This window comes from Pimephales promelas, chromosome 9 (genome assembly GCF_988280905.1).
Source record: "Pimephales promelas chromosome 9, fPimPro1.hap1.1, whole genome shotgun sequence".
Classification (NCBI taxonomy): Eukaryota; Metazoa; Chordata; class Actinopteri; order Cypriniformes; family Leuciscidae; genus Pimephales; species Pimephales promelas.
In genome coordinates this window covers 35,956,411-35,973,532 of record NC_142777.1, presented here as the reverse complement: position 1 = coordinate 35,973,532, position 17,122 = coordinate 35,956,411, and the positions used below count along the sequence as shown (strand labels likewise).

The window sequence follows — 17,122 nt, the reverse complement described above, 5'->3', positions numbered from 1 at the left end:
TAAAGAAAAAAAGATTGATAAACCATAGGCTATTTGGAATGTAATTAAATAACAAGTACTTTGGGTTTTATTTACATTATATTTATTTTTATATAAAAGCAACAGAACTTAAATCACATCCAGTTTATTAGCAACACGTGCACGAGCGTGAATCCCGTTAATCCCGCGATATCCGCCTTTGATCTCACAGGTGTCTGATTCACTGCGAGAACCTAGATCTGTCCGGCTTGATTGCGCTTTTTTCACTCCTCCCCTCACTGCAGCCGCTTACTCTCGACTACATTGCAGGCGAGGCGAGGCGCATCTCAAACAAGCCTATTGATGGGGAGAATGAGTGAGCCAATCAGCAGTAGGGGGCGTGTCCACTCATGATGGGGAGGAAAAAGAGTGATTCAATCAAAAGTCCACTCAAAATGGGACGGGGGTGGGGATGCCAATTGGCAGTAGGGGGCGTGTCCACTCATGATGGGGGAGAAGAGAGAGTGAGTGAGCAAGAAGGAGATTTAAAGACTGTAGAAAGAGAGATGGCTGAGAGACATTACAAAAGAGAAAAGGTCAGAGGAATATCACTGAAAAAGAAGTGTTATGATCAGGCAAAAGCTTTATTTTTAGCATTATTTTGCTTTGCTTTAGCTATGATAAAGAGACATCCACTCTTGTGTTGCATGTTCATGTACTTTGGGGGCGGAGCAATGAAGAAAGGAGTGTGTTTGTTTGGGATGATTTCAAATATTAACAGTGTTTCTCAGAAATCGCCTACTGCACCTTAAAAACTAATGCTAGGTTCAATTAGTCAATCCAATTTATTAAAAGCTTTTTACATTTTAGAACAAGAGCCTTGGGTTTTATTTTTTTATTTTACATTAAAAATGCTGTTCAAGCAGATAATAGTGTGAATAAATCCTTACTTATGGAGATGTTTTTAATGAAAAAATTCTCAATGACTTTAGAGTCTTTAATGGTAAAAGTGTCTAGGTGGTGTAAACATCCTGAGATAGTAAATATTTTATTATTATAATTTATAAAATGATTAAAAAAAGCAATGATGCAGTTGTTTAAAAACTTTTATTATAGGCCATATATATATATATATATATATATATATATATATAGTTTGTCTGGTTTCAAAATCTGAATTCAGAATAGCAGCTAACATTAACTAACAAACAGTATTATATTATTAAATGCTCTAGAGGTATTTTTCATTGCTACTTAATGTTAACTAATGTAGTTAACTAAAACTGGAAAAGGTGTAGATTGAGTCATTAAATGAAATTAAAGTAGTATAAAACCATTTAAAAACCGAACGAAACCAACAGGATCATCTCAGACATGCTTATTTGTCACGTGTGCATGTTATAATCTCCATGAGATCATTGCCTTCACATCTGACGAGAGCTGCTTTATGCATCAGCTCTAAAATATTAAGTGGATTAATGAAGAATTGAGGAGCGTCAGTGTCATAAATATAAATAGTTTTACAGAGAGTCGAGATCCAGGCCAGAATGTAGGCTGTATTTTCCCTGACACTGCTGCAGGCGCAGCGCTACTAATCCACCCGTGTGTGTGAGAGAGAGATTCAAGCAGCGAAGGTCAAACACGAGGAAAAGCAGTTCAGTGCCTTTTTAGCTTGACTGACAGGCTGAATGAGGCTGTTATTCTACTTTAATATGGCAGAACGGGAAGAGCAGCCCGTCCTCTAGTGGCCGGCGAACCCCATCTGAACGAGAAAGGCCTGCCGACTTCATCGCCTCTGGATTTACCTACTCACAATCCACCTTTCAGTATGAATGAGCTTGTGCTAGTGATATACACCAAGGCAAACATGAGCATACGACTAGGGTTTTTTAGAAACCGCAAACACTGAGTATTAAAGCTCTGCCATATCAAGAGATCTGATTATCATGGAGACTTGAGAGTTCAGGGCTCTTCTCATATACAGGGAAGTATGAAAATTATGCTTCGGTAAATCACATCTATGACATAAAATATCATAATTATATACAAAAAGTCGTAATTATATGATAAAAAGTTGGAGAATATTTAGATAAAAATGTTATTACACAATTATGAGATAAGTCACAATTATTACAAACAAATGTACTTATGAGATTGATATAGAAATAATTTAAAAGTCAAAATTATAAGATAAAAGATAATAAAACTTATGACATTAAAAGTTGAAGTTGTTAAATAATCAAAAGTATGATATATAAAGTCAATTATAATGGAAAGTTAAAATTATAAGATAACTTGAAATTCTGAAATATTAAATCAAAATTATGACATAAAAAGCTGAAATTATGAAAGAGAAAACTGAGATAAAAGTCATAATTATGAGTATGACTATTAAAATCATGATATAAAAATTTTAAAGTATAAGATTGAAGAAAAAATGTATTACAAAAGTTTAAAGTATGAGAAAAAGTCACTTGTGACATCAAAAAGTGGAAAATTATGAAACACTAATTTGAAATTATGAGATAAAAAGTCATATTTATGATGCAAAAATAGAATATTTTTTGTCATAGACTACTTTTAGGATTTCCCAAAGCGTGTCAGAAACACGACACGAGACGGAAAGAAACGTAAAAACCTCATTTTACTTTTTAATTCAGTTCAGCAAATCTGAATCCGTCATACTGACCCATAACAAAGGGAAATAATGCTGATCGCTGTCTCACTCGTGGAGGGAACACACGTTCTGCCATATGCTGCGACTACCCACAATCCCTCTGGAGACCTCAGGAACAGCTCTCTTGTTCTCTGACGAAGTCTGAAATAGGACAAATTGACATGTTGAATGCAGGTATGTTGAGGAGTCCAGATGGTGCAAATTCCCACTTTACCGTCTGTAAATAAACTCCACGCCCGCTGTCAGCCCGAAATTGCTTATATCAGAGGTGAGGAGCCGAGAGAGAGGAGATCCCACTTCAATAAAGATTTCTGGAAGAAGAGGACTGTTCTAGACTCCCACTGAAACCATATCGGTTAGCACGTCCTAAATGGAGTGAGACCAGAGAGAGAGAGAACGAGTGGGCGACACAGAGACGCAAAGCAAGAGTGACTGACAAAATAATGGATTTTCCTGCCGGCCTAATGAATTAAAGCGTATAAATCGGGTCTTATGAAATCAATGGTGGGATAAAGCTTATCAAATGAAGACAAAGGAAGAAAGTGTGCCGCGTCGGCTGGAGATCATTAGCTTTGACGGATGCGTGCGGCTCCGTTCTGAGGGCGTATCCATGGGAAATCGTGTCTCAGACAACAATCAATACATCACTACATGGAGATCATTGATGACATTAAGGTTGCAGTGGAGGGATTACAATTTTCTAGATGAGAGTCATATTTCAATCTGTTCTGCAGAAAACGTCCACGTGTATTCACTTCGGAGGAATAATTCGGCATAAAATGAAAACTCACCCAGTCCATTTGTCACCCGATTTAAATGATAGATGTTCAAGAACGGCTAATGGACCCGAACGCGCTTCAACTCTATAATTTTTTAAATAAGAACCAGTTCTCAAACCTTAAGATGATTCACAGCCACCAGTTTCCAACGCAAGCCACAAGAAAAGACTCATTTGGAGAAGAACTGGACGAGGACAAACTCCAGTTTTATTCAGACAAACATTTTCTCAAGGAACCATTATACAGTTAAAAATAAAAAATAAAATAAAAAGAGCGAAAAACCAAACCAAACGGAGCAAACCCAGAAAATTAAGAACATTCCACTTGGGACTCTCGATCAGGAGGGGGAATGACGGGAGAACACGAAAACAGAGAGAAACCACTGAAACAGTGCCAGCGTTCAGCTGGAGACTCGGCTAAACATCTGATGTTACTGAATCCAAACCAGCAGGGGTCACGTTTAGTTCGGATCCAGAGCTAGTGCTTAACTAATGAGTGATCCGCTGATATTTTGAGATCACAGGAGCTGTATGCAAGATTGTGGCCAAAACTGGTACTGCAATCACTTTCAAATTAGGTTGACTCGAGGTTGCCAGATATGTTGCAGGGACCAGCAGGAATGTAGGCTTTTACAAGAATCTTCCAACGGCAAGGGACGAGTCCTACACAGCGAGTTATTAATTTCGGACTTTGTAACAAAGTATTTCAGATTCATATTGAGTTTTTTGGGAGTTTTGCAACGATAGAATTTTTTTTATCCGATTCCGACACGTTTATATCTGCAGCTGCGGTAACTAGAGAAGAGCTGGCAACCCGAATGCCGCAACACTCTGTGATTGGTAGATCGGTGGAGGGTGATGCTTCATTACAAAACACAACATGACAACATCAACATCAGTCGAGGGCTGCGATTTCACTTTTTAAATGCCATGATTAACCACGATTCTGTTTCCACCAGGCGTATGAAACTTACGTGTGCTTATAAAACTGTTTAAGCTTGACATATTGGGTCGGATCAAACTATTTCAGATTTGATCAAATGACGAATGCAGAACGAGATGAATGATTGGAGTCCAGCACCCAGAACTCGTTCAAAAAACAGATTCGCTAACGACACCATTGTGGCCAAAACTGGTACTGCAATCACTTTCAAAATTAGGCTGTATCCCCGCCTTCTCCCGTGACTCGAGGTTGCCAGATAAGCTGCAGGTTCCGCCAGGAACGTAGGCTTCTACAAGAAGCTTCCAATGGCAAGTGACGAGTCCAACACAGTGAGTTTTTTTCTGTTAATTATTAATTTCGGACTTTGTAACAAAGTATTTCGGATTCATATTGAGTTTGAGGGTTTCGCAACGTTAGAATTTTTTCATCTGATTCCGACACGTTTGTAGCTGTGGTAACTAGAGAAGAGCTGGCAACCCGAATGACGCAACATTTCTGACTCTGTGATTGGTAGATCGGTGGAGGGTGACGCATCAGAACAAAACACAAGATGACAACATTAACATCAGTCGAGGGCTGCGACTTCACTTTTTAAATGACAATATCCTGGCCGGACTGCTGTTGTCAGTGAAATGAACAGGATTTCTTAATGTCTAGTGACATATCAGGGAAAATTTATAATTAATTGAATAAATTTCTTGCATACAGCTCCTTTAACAATGTCCACTAGGGCAGTAAATTCACGAACTCTGAAGTGGTTCAATGATTTTTGAGAACAATTTTGATAAATACTCTCTCTTTAAAATAAAGTTTCCGAAAGCGTTGCAATAGAAGAGAACATTTTGGTTCCCCAAAGAACAGTTCTTCAACCTAAAAATAACCCTTTTCCACTGTAAAGAACCTCATCCCAGACAGCAACACAGTGACGGCCCAGATCCGGCCCACATCCGGTACATGTGGTTCACTATGTTGCAGTCTGGAACGGATGTTAAAGGTTTTCATGGAACCATCCCATATTGGGCCAGTGTGAACACCGGCGCTGCTTGAGTGGAAAGAGAGACAGACGGATAGAGAGAGACAGACAAATAGTGAGAAGAGGGTCTGTACACTGAACTCAGGACCACAGGAGGGTTTTTACACATCCAGACTCAGGCAAGGCAAATGGACGAAGCCACATGACGTCATTAATTACATCTCCAGTTGAACATTCAGCGTTTTTCTTCTTTTTTTTACACATTAATTATTGTCTTTACAGAGTAAAAAATATAGAGAATTAACAAAGGAAACTCTTGCAAATATGGCCATCGACTGTTTCATCTGTGGCTGCAGGTGTGAGCGCTCGGGTCACCTGTGTGTGTGTGTGCGGTAAAATAAGTGAAAACATCATGACGAAGCTTTTATTGCACCTTTGTACAGGAGCGAAGCAGGCAGAGGCGGGACGGGACAGGATTGGGGAAGTTTACAGTTGCAGGCCAGGCATCAGACACACAGCAGCACTAGAGAAGGGGAGAGGTCACCTCAAAGGTCAAAGGTCAATGTTATCATCAGAAGTCCATGATGCAGTTCTGCAGAGATCAGATACGGTGTGTGTGTGTGTGAGAGACGCCCTCAGCTCATCATGAGAATATGACTGATAGACAGAGAGAGAGAGAGAGAGAGAGAGAGGGATTCAGAATGGAAGAAGGATGGGTTTCCTGTAGCCTGATGCTCATATTGCAGGATAGGGCTGCACGATTGATTGAAATAAAACCGAAATCGCGATATGGCTTAGTACAAGTATTAAATCACAAAGGCTGTGATTTAATTAAATACATATGACTTTGGGTCACTTTTAACATGCTTTTATTAGAAAACATGCTAAGCATCTTCTCAAAATTGCAGTGAGAAGGGGTTATAAACCAGGCTTTTAAGAGCTCTAAACTTTTAATAAAAAACAAACAAAAAATTGTTATTATTAATATTATTTTATAGACGTCCATATAAAATGACAACATTTTGGCCAAATTGTGCAGCCCTACAAACAAGCACAGCAAACCTGGAGCTTTTTTTAAATCAGTTTTTATATAGCAATTTGATTTCATGCAGCCCTATTTCAGGGGATTCAACGGACAAACCGCCATGTTGTTCCACACGTGCGTGACTTTCTGTTTGGTGTCATATTTAATGTTTTCACATATTTAATAAAGTCCAATAAGATGCATTTCTTAAATGTAGGTCGAAAGGACATTAAATCTAGTGCACTAGTCACATGGACTGCTGTTACTTCAAAATAAAAGTTCCTAAAGAGGGTTTTTACAGCAACACCACTGAAATGCTCTTAGAGTTCTTAAAATACCCATTTTTCCTTGCATCGTCTACACCGGACAGCTGGAGGTTGTCTACCCTACACAGGATGCGACAAAGCGAACGCTGCAAATTCATTTGTTCCCCGTGTCAGTAGTACGAGTGCTTGAATCATGTCATAAACACAACAGGGAATCGGGAATCTGTCGTGTCGTTTCGCACCGCATCCAGTGTAGACAGCATCACTGATTATAATGGGCTCTGTTTGTTCTTGTCGTGTCGCACCGCTTGTGTCTGATGTAGACACTGTGTTAGTGTAAAGAACATCCTCTAGAACCAAAGCCTTTTGTGTAACTAGTGCAGCAGATTAATGGCATATTTCAAGAGAATCGTTCAAATTGGTATAGAAGCATAAAATTTGGCACAGATACTCTCTAAGGGTCACTTTTTGTGAAAAAGGCGTTGACCACCCAAAAATTCAACATGGTGGCCATTTTTCAAGATGGCCGCTATTTCTGTCAAATGCTGATTATGTCAGTCGCTCAAACTACTGTGTGAAAATACTCTCTTTTCTCAAATGGTGCTTGTCCCCTTAAAAAGTTTAAGATGGTAACCATTTTTTGTCAAGATGGCCACCATTTTTTTTTTGAATCCTTAAATGTTTTTTTTCAAATGGTGATGCTATCATGAAATTTGGTACAAATATTCTTCAATGAACAGTATCATGGATAAAGGTGTGTGCCACTCAAAAATTCAAGATGGTGACCATTTTGATTTGAGTGGTACATACCTTTTTCCAAAAGAGTGTTCCTTGAAGAATACGTCTGCCTAATTTTACGCTTGCATCACTATTTGAACAATTGAAAGAATTAATATTCAACAGGAACGGTGGTCATCTTTAAAAATGGCGACCATCTTGAATTTTTGAGGGACAAGCATCTTTTTCCAATAACATGTTCTTTAGAGAGGTATTGTATTAAATATTATGCTTGGATCACGGTTTGAATAATTGATATAATAAGCATTTAATAGCAATGGCGGCCATCTTAAAAATTAAATTTGATTGGCCAACGTCTTTTTCCAAGAGAGAGTATCTGTACCAAACTTCAAACTTCTATAACAAAGTGAATGATTTTTTTTTTTACTAATCTGCTGTACTAAACGGAAAGGTTCCCTCGATGCCAATAAAGAACCTTTATTTTTAAGATGCTTTTACGTTATTTTTTTCGTTTTAACTGTAATGGGGGAAAAAAACATTCTTTGAAAACCTCCTTTTGCTTTTCACAGAAGGCAAAACACAAATCATACAGGTTTGGAACAACATAAGGGTGAGTAAATGCTTTTTGTCTGATTATATATTCCTCTGAAATCATGTGTGTCTAGTGAATGTGTCTTTTACTCTGAGACAAATAATCATTTCCGTAGGGAATGAAAAAGGAAAACAGCAAAATAAAGAAGTTAGGAAGCCAAAAGCCCATCAGTTCGTTCCTCTGTTACCCATAATCCCTCAGGGGCACCCAGAAACTTCCCCTCTGGGGGCAACAACGCTTCATATAATCCATCTGCAGCGCTGTCTATGATCACTGAGCGAGACATCTCCTTCTGCGGAGAACCTCCAGAACTCGCGCTCCAAAACGCCGCTGACATGAGTGAGAAAAGACGTGCCGGAGAGATGAGAAACGAGTGTGTGTAAAGTCAGAGGAACAGAACTAAGCTGCTGTGATCTGATATCAGCACTAAACTCTTCTGCAGTGTTTGTGGATCATCCATTAAGAGCGGGCGTCTCCAGTTCATTCTCTATAGGAGTCGAGCAGGGGATTGTGGGATTGAAATCGGTGCTGTGCGAGTGGAGAGATTGCCCAAAAAACAATTCAATTTCAAATTTCATATGCAAATCAGAAGCGGAAAACTAACCATGATTCCGTTTCCACCAGCCGCATGAACCTCACGTGTGCTTATAAAACTGTTTAAGCTTGACATATTGGGTCGGATCAAACCATTTCAGATTTGATCAAATGACGAATTACATCGCGAGATGAATGATTGGGGGCGGATGTGACTCCAGGGCCCAGAACTCGTTCAAAAATCACCGATTCGCTAACGACACCAAATCCATCTCGCAGCAACCGTCACGCAGAGAGCTTTTTCATTCGCCATCTGTTTTTCGGCGAGAGGAAGCGTTCGGTAATGGTTTTAAAAAGGTCAGGCTGACGAGCCGTTTGATCGCTTCTGAATTCTGTCAAGCCAAAACTCTCAAGCCTCAGTGAAAGAGAGTCGACGCAAAGGTCACGATTCACTTTTAGTCCTTAAAAAACAGAATGAAGGACTTTGAATGTAAATCTTCAGCTGAAAACAACTATCAAATGATGATATCAGGCTCACGGCTGACGTGCTGTGTTCACATCGTGTCAGAATTACTGCTCTGTTCACATCCTTGGACGCATGTTATTTACTACTATGGCATCAAATTATGGAAATACACTAATTCATGTTTATATTCTAAGAAAACACTCCAGATGACAATGGTTGTAATCAAATGAAATGAAATCAAACAGGCAGTCAAATAACTAGTTAATCATTGAAGCAATGAAGCTGCTGCTGTTTTTTGCTGTTTTTACAGGACGCCACAATGGTCAACACACAAAAATGTGCACATTTTTGTGTTGTTTTCCCAGTGGAAATATCTAAACATCTTAAATCAAGATACATTTACAGTGATGTGAGTAAGTTTGGACACCCATGCTAAAGTTGCCTAAAAAGAGGATCATCTTTTGGATATTGATCTTAATGCCTTGATTAGAAAAATTAGGAAAACTCCAACCTTTAAGGACACAAATTTTCTTTGCGAATGAATAATGTATCATAAATAAATAAATGTTTGACTCTATGGAAATTTAACATAGGGGTGTCCTGACTTATGCACCCTGTATTTTAAGGAAAAACATTTTACATTATTCATTCACAAAGAAAATTTGTGTCCTTAAAGGTTTTTTTAATTAAGGCATTAAAATCAATATCCAAAAGATGATTTTTTATTCCTCTTTTTTAGTGTCCAAACTTATTCACATCACTGTACTTCAAATGCAACATGACACGAAACATTAAACATTAAAGTCTTGTTTTCTGCAAAATGATTGCCTGATTTTGGAAAGTTCAAGAAGTTGGTCAAAACAAGAAAGAATAAATATCTGTCAATAGGGTCAGAAAAATTAACTTGAAGTTCATTAAAATGGTCAAATTGTTATTATTATTACATTTTTCTGACCCCATTGGCAGATATTTGTTATTGTTTAAGAATGAACACGCTTAATTTTGATCAATTTCTCAGAAAGCAAGACTTAATATCTTATGTCGTTCTGCAGCTCGAATAAATGGAAATGATCTGAAATATAAATACTAGAAAAAAAATTCTACTTCTAATTACAGTAATTGTGAAATGACGTGAAAGCAGCAAAGTCAAATACACACAACATGACTGAAGCTCATCATCCTGCGCACATTTACACTTGTTTTTGTGACACTACACTCGGCAACAGGGCCTGAAGTTAATTTTTTCGGACACCGGCCACTGTGGCAGGTGGATTTAAAAATTCACCCGCCACAGAGACTTTTTACCAGCCATTTTTTTTTGCCTCATAAACGTAAAAAAAAAAAAAAAAAACAAACCCGGGAATTTCACAATATTGTTCTTTAACTTGTAAGAACACACATTTTAGTGCTGTCAAGTAATAATAACTCTAATAACATACATAAAAAAAAAAATATTTTTATTCATTGATTTTGACAGACACACACACACACACAACATAGTATATACTCAACAGATAGACCTACCGCAGCTCGTAAACAAATCACACGCGGCTGTGTTGATGGCGGATTTAGTCACGTACAGGTCTTACTCTTAACAGCTTTTAGTTACAGCGTTCAGGAACGGTTAAATATGAACTAAATTAATAATGTTATTACTGATAAAATTACCGGGTACCGGACATTTTCTCACCGGTTCCCAACTCCCAACATGCACAGTTACACACATCTGTGCAACTGTCATTGTACTGTAACCTACAACAGCGACGCATTACATTATCTCATCCCATCTCATCAACAGTTTAATACTCGCACACGTAGTCAGAAAAAGAGCCTCATCTTCTTTCTGATCGCATGAATGTTACGAAACAACAGTCGCTGTCATAAATCAGCCGCTCACGAACCTTGCCATTGCCGCCGATTGTTCACTTTGTATTAAAATGTCTTCTTTACTTTTATTTTTCTCATCCTCATCTTTTTGTTGGCTGTTTGTTTTGTTTCAGCTGGCCTCTTTACCCCAGTAATGTGCCGCCACATTTTAGCTAAAGTCCACCGCAATAGCGGACTTCGTTGAAATGTAAAAATCCTAATGAATCACTCAATTCTCATTGGCTACCCGCCAATGTGGCAGGTAGATTGACAGTGTTACCCGCCAATAGCAAAATTCACCCGCATTTGGCAGGTGGTCGGGTGTTAATTTCAGGCCCTGCTCGGCAATCACCAGCCAAACTCTTTCATTCTCACACAGAGTAATTCACACAAACCACACAGAGGAAGGGCTCGGGTCATTTTTGCACAGATTTGCACATTTTAACAGAAAAAGAAACCAGAAATATGTTGGAAAAAGTGTTTTGGAAAAGTCTCAACCTACTGTTACACTCTCATATTCTCACTGATGTCACTCTTTACTCAGATTTGATCTAGTTTTAAATGTATTATAGCATCTCTGACTAGTTGCCACGTGTCTCACACAAAGAGACCATTATTGATGAGCATGCGCTACGATCTGCAGCCTCGTGTGGCGGATTTAGAACATAAAAAGCATGATGAGCTTCAATCTTGTAGTGCGCCTTTGGCTCAAGCCCACCTGATCCTCACCCACAAAGGTCTCAGTTTCATGCATTCTACAGTGGCGTTCATGCATACCACCACTGAGAACGAACCCTTTTAAAAGATCTTATGTAGAACTGGTAAGAAGCCCCGGAAGGCTTAACAATCTCGTCATGCGCGTCTACCATCTAGAGCCGCAAAGAGGCATCTAGAATACTAGAGGAGTGTTTGAACGAGGGAAGACAGAGGACAGAACATGAAGAGGCGGCTAAAGAAAGAGAGAATGAGGAGGACAAGTTTGGATCCAGAATGAGAGCGGGGCAGGAAGAAGGGGGCGTGTCCGAGGGGCGGAGCTGGAATGGCTTCAGAACTGTGCATTTTAACATGGGTCCCTGGTTAATTAACAGAAGATGGGTGGGCGGAGCTACCAGACGTAGCCAATCTCGTCATCCTCTCCGTCTTCGTCATCCTCGATCGCCCCGCGGGGGTGGAGTCGACCCCGCCTCTCTTTCTGTCGACCCCGCCCACGCTGCGGAGACTCCTCCTGATCGTCCAGTAGAATCACGGCACCACCGCTGCCGAAATCTCCAGATGTCTCCTGATCCTCCTCTACACACACACACACACAGACACACAGGCAGATGAAAGGGAAGGTGTCAGGCGGATAGATACTGTGTGTGTTCTGAGGAATATCATTAATTATATATAAACTAAGGTGTTTTATACACTTTGAAAGAACTCAGGAACTCACACTGTTGAATAATGGCGCTTTAGATGTCAGAACCACACATACATTAGGAATCAAAGTGTGTGTATATATCAGTGCTGTCCCTGTTAACTAAAACTAAGACTTTGAAAAATCGTTTTCAATTAAACAAGTTTAAGATAACTAAATTTAAGTACTAAAATTATTAAATAAAAATGTAATTAAAGCAAAACAGAAATATTTAATAAAACAAAAACTAAAAAAAAATGACAAAAGTAGATTGCTTAAAAAAAAAATTGCCATCTGTAATCGAAATAATGCTGAACTATATATATATATATATATATATATATATATATATATATATATAAACTTAAAGCTGCAGTCCATAACTTTTTTTGGGTAAAAAATTATATACATTATAACACAAAACATAAACTTGTAAAATTAGTTTTTAGTAACGGAAATAAAGCTAAAATAAAACATAAAAATTAGAAGAAAAATCTAATTAAAGAACTTAGATTTAAGTTGAAGTATATAGACACTAAAAAATGGTGAAAGCAACAAAATTACAAAATTTAAAACTGAAAATAGAAAAATAAAAGCTCATTTAATTTATTATATAAAATAATTGTATATTAATATGTAAATCTAAAATGGCACTGGTGTATGTAGGCTGTGTGTGTGTGTGTGTGTGTGTGTGTGTTTACCACAGGTAGGGTTGCCCTGTCTGCGGGATCCTGCGATCTCGTTGCCGTATTTGTCGACACACCAGCACTGAGCGGTGCTGCCATGACACTGAGTGGCCTTAAAATAACCGTCTTCAGTACAGCGCGGTACATACGTCCCTACAGACAGAGAGAATCACACAAACGATTGGTCTGATTGGTCAGGGGGAGGAGCTAACACCAGTTCATCAAATCCACCCACCTATCAGTATCTTCCTTCGGCTTTGAGAATGAATTCTGTTCATCTCATTTTGACATGGCATGCCTGAAGAAACACATTTAAAACAGTTTCAGTGACTGAAATTATGAAATATTCTGGGTTAAGTATATCTGAAAATCATCTACTAACCGCAATAGGCTCATTTTTTTTTTAGCAGACTCACCGTCAGGTTTCTGGAAACAGTAACACCACTCGTTGTTGGACAGCTTTCCGTCTTTAAAGGAGTCGCAGGAGTTGAACAGCGGCCGCATGCACAGCTCGTATTTGTCGAGGTAAATGGCGCTGAGCTCTGATTGGTCGAGGAGGAGGTCATAGTTCATGTCCAGCTTGTTGAACATCCACCCGAGAGAATCTTTACAGATGGGTAAAATGCTTGTGTCAAAACCTACAGGAGAAAGAGAAAAACGGTCAGGTTTATACTCGTGGGGGACGAACATATTAGTTAAATCCAATAAACTATTAAAATTATAATAAATAATCCCTTTAATTCAGTCCTAAAAAGTAAATGCATAGATAAAAATAGTGCTTTGTCAGCAGGTATTTTATAATCTACCAGTCTGAGACATTATTAATAATTCAGATAACAAGCCAGTTGAGACAGATTCGGTAATTGCAATGATGTATTTGATAAGTATGTTTTGTTTGTTATTTTCCTGACATGTGTGTATTTATTCCAGTGAAGTAGATTGTAGATGTACCCTATACCAAAATATATACCCTTTAAAACTGATTACACATATGAAAAGGTGATGTATATATTATTATTCACCATTTGAAAACATTAGACTATGAATTTATTTGACCTATTATTAATATGTGTCGCTGCTGTGGTTAAAAAAAACAAAGATGAAAGAGTGCTAAGATACACTAAAGTAGCAATGCTTTTTATTATTTTCCATTAAGCATTTTTCATTGCTTTATTTGTTACCTGTTTACATACCTGACCAAAGCTCTCACTTAAAACAAGCACTTTATTTATTCTGCACTCTCAAAACAATAACTATCGCAATAACTTCTGCATATCAGATATCGGGTACATAAACATGCAAACAATCGGGTAAAGCTCTAGTTGTGACTCTGAGCTTCAATTGAATAAATGTTTCACCATATTCAAACACACAGAGGCTCACTTACGTCCTTGTGCAGTGTCGCTCGTGGTGGTCTTCAGGTCTCTGTTGGCGTCTGTGTGCAAAACCCCGAACCAGTCTTTGAGTCTGGATGCTAAACTTCTCAAATCAGCATCACTGCAGCCTAAACAAACACAAAAGCACACGGTTTAAAAGAGCACGTCTGTGTTCTGATGATATACATATCTGTCTCTCTGACACTGAACTGAGGAACGCTGATTACATTCAGCTCTTTAAACAATATTCATTTCCTTTCGCTTTATTTATAAACGTATTGACAAAGAAACATTTATAGTCCCTGTACAGAGTGACTAAACTTTTTTATTGCTCAGATGCTTCTCTTTTATGACTCAGGAGAGTTAATGGAGTTCACTGGTCCTAAAATGATGGACATACATCAAATGGAACAGCTCAGATCTGAAATGTTTCAGCACATATTGAAATCTCATCAGGAGAAAATGTTGGGATATGAAAGAGATCTCATTTAAGATTGTTCTCTTTTAAGAATTGTATGTGTGATTGAAACAGAAGGGAAACCTCGGCAGAATAAAATCAAGAGCTTTATTCAAACGGAGTTGTTATTTTTTGTGAGGGTTTAAGGTAATTTCAGCAATTACATCCGCTAGAATGTGATTTTATTGCCGTCTGAAACAGAAATGTCAATGATTTTCTCCAAAGACTGCAGGAGAAACTTCCAGGCTGAACAATCTAGTGATTTTGACAAACATTGGGGTTGCATGTTAAATTAATTCTCATCTGAATCGAGGAATTGAACATAGCCGCGGGGCTGTAATTTTACACTTTTATCGTGATGAGAATGTGAGTTTTTGACATAATGGAGGCTTGTTTCAGAGAACCGCTCTAAATGAACGACATGAATAAAATGATGTCGCTTCCTCAATATTATTTGCCACACTGTAATATAGTCATGTGAGTCCCTCGTACGCCTGTAAAATGAAAATGGTTTATCATGGTAGATCTAAACTGTATTTCTTGTTTAGCCTTGTTTTCCATTTAAAAAAAAAATCAAAACATTCTTAAATCAAGAGACATTTAATTGAGAAGCAAAATTACAATTTTGAGCGTGGCATGGTTGTTGGTGCCAGACGGGCCGGTCTGCTCAGTTACTGGGATTTTCACGCACAACCATTTCTAGGGTTTACAAAGAATGGTGTGAAAAGGGAAAAACATCCAGTATGCGGCAGTCCTGTGGGCGAAAATGCCTTGTTGATGCGAGAGGTCAGAGGAGAATGGGCCGACTGATTCAAGCTGATAGAAGAGCAACTTTGACTGAAATAACCACTCGTTACAACCGAGGTATTCAGCAAAGCATTTGTGAAGAAGACAACACACACAACCTTGAGGCGGATGGGCTACAACAGCAGAAGACCCCACCGGGTGCCACTCATCTCCACTACAAATAGGAAAAAGAGGCTACAATTTGCAAGAGCTCACCAAAATTGGACAGTTGAAGACTGGAAAAATGTTGCCATGGTCTGATGAGTCTCGATTTCTGTTGAGACATTCAGATGGTCGAGTCAGAATTTGGCGTAAACAGAATGAGAACATGGATCCATCATGCCTTGTGACCACTGTGCAGGCTGGTGGTGGTGGTGTAATGGTGTGGGGGATGTTTTCTTGGCACACTTTAGGCCCTTTAGTGCCAATTGGGCATCGTTTAAATGCCACGGCCTACCTGAGCATTGTTTCTGACCATGTCCATCCCTTTATGGCCACCCATATAATCCTCTGATGGCTACTTCCAGCAGGATAATGCACCATGTCACAAATATCGAATCATTTCAAATTGGTTTCTTGAACATGACAATGAGTTGACTGTACTAAAATAGCCCCCACAGTCACCAGATCTCAACCCAATAGAGCGTCTTTGGGATGTGGTGGCCCTGGATGTGCATCCCACAAATCTCCATCAACTGCAAGATGCGATCCTATCAATATGGGCCAACATTTCTAAAGAATGCTTTCAGCACCTTGTTGAATCAATGCAACGTAGAATTAAGGCAGTTCTGAAGGCGATATTAGTATGGTGTTCCTAATAATCCTTTAGGTGAGTGTATATACGCACACACACATATGGTTAGAAATAAAAAGATGGTTAATAAGCCAGAAACAGCACAAAATGCAAGGAGGTTTTCTTTATAAATATATAAAAATGCACAAAAATAAATCCATGTAAACGCCTTTAACAGGCCATCTTTCATCTTAAGCTGAAGCGACAGCTCTATTGACAGCAATGCAAGCGATTTAGTTTTTGTTGCAAAGTTTTGTTTTTGGTCTATATGCAATCTTACAGCATTATAACACACTCTCTCTCTCTCTCACACACACACAATCTTCCCTACATAATCCTGTATGCGTCTCTTTCTGAAAGTGTTGGATTATTTTGGTAGTTGTGTGAATCACACTTCTGTAGCAGGACGCAGATAACACAGCAGTGTAATCCCTCTATTCTACTGGAGGAAGGCAGATATATCTGTGCTATGATACATCACATCTGTGTTTGTTTGTGTGTGTGTGTGTGTGTGTATTCAGTATTGCAATCATAACTCTGGTTTACACTATTCATAAAGCAGGAGAAACACACAGTGCCAGTAGGGAGGATTATGGAGATTACCTCCAGCATGTGTCTCTCTGTATGTGTCCAGTAAATACGGTGGACTGGGAAAAACATTAACAAAGTATGTTTTTAATAAGAAATGTCTGAAGATTATCCAGCTGACAGACTCTTTGAAACTGGTAAAAGAGCCACTGCAGTAAATCTAAGAAACATCTGAGAGGAAAATCAAAAAGTGTGGCATAAATGTAGGCCGCAACTCACAGCTAT

At 38.6% G+C, this 17,122-nt stretch overlaps 1 protein-coding gene across 1 annotated transcript in view; it reads right to left on the bottom strand.

The window, feature by feature from the left end:
• Positions 1 to 3,599: 3,599 nt before the first annotated feature.
• spock1 (SPARC (osteonectin), cwcv and kazal like domains proteoglycan 1) overlaps positions 3,600 to 17,122 on the bottom strand; it is a 164,293-nt gene continuing 150,770 nt past the window's right edge. The window contains exons 7-11 of the mRNA XM_039662910.2: positions 14,285 to 14,401; positions 13,314 to 13,535; positions 13,133 to 13,195; positions 12,913 to 13,050; positions 3,600 to 12,105 (exon numbers count right to left, since the gene is read on the bottom strand). Coding sequence (XP_039518844.1) covers positions 11,921 to 12,105; positions 12,913 to 13,050; positions 13,133 to 13,195; positions 13,314 to 13,535; positions 14,285 to 14,401 — 725 coding nt within the window. The 3' untranslated portion in view covers positions 3,600 to 11,920. The remainder of the gene's footprint in view (positions 12,106 to 12,912; positions 13,051 to 13,132; positions 13,196 to 13,313; positions 13,536 to 14,284; positions 14,402 to 17,122) is intronic.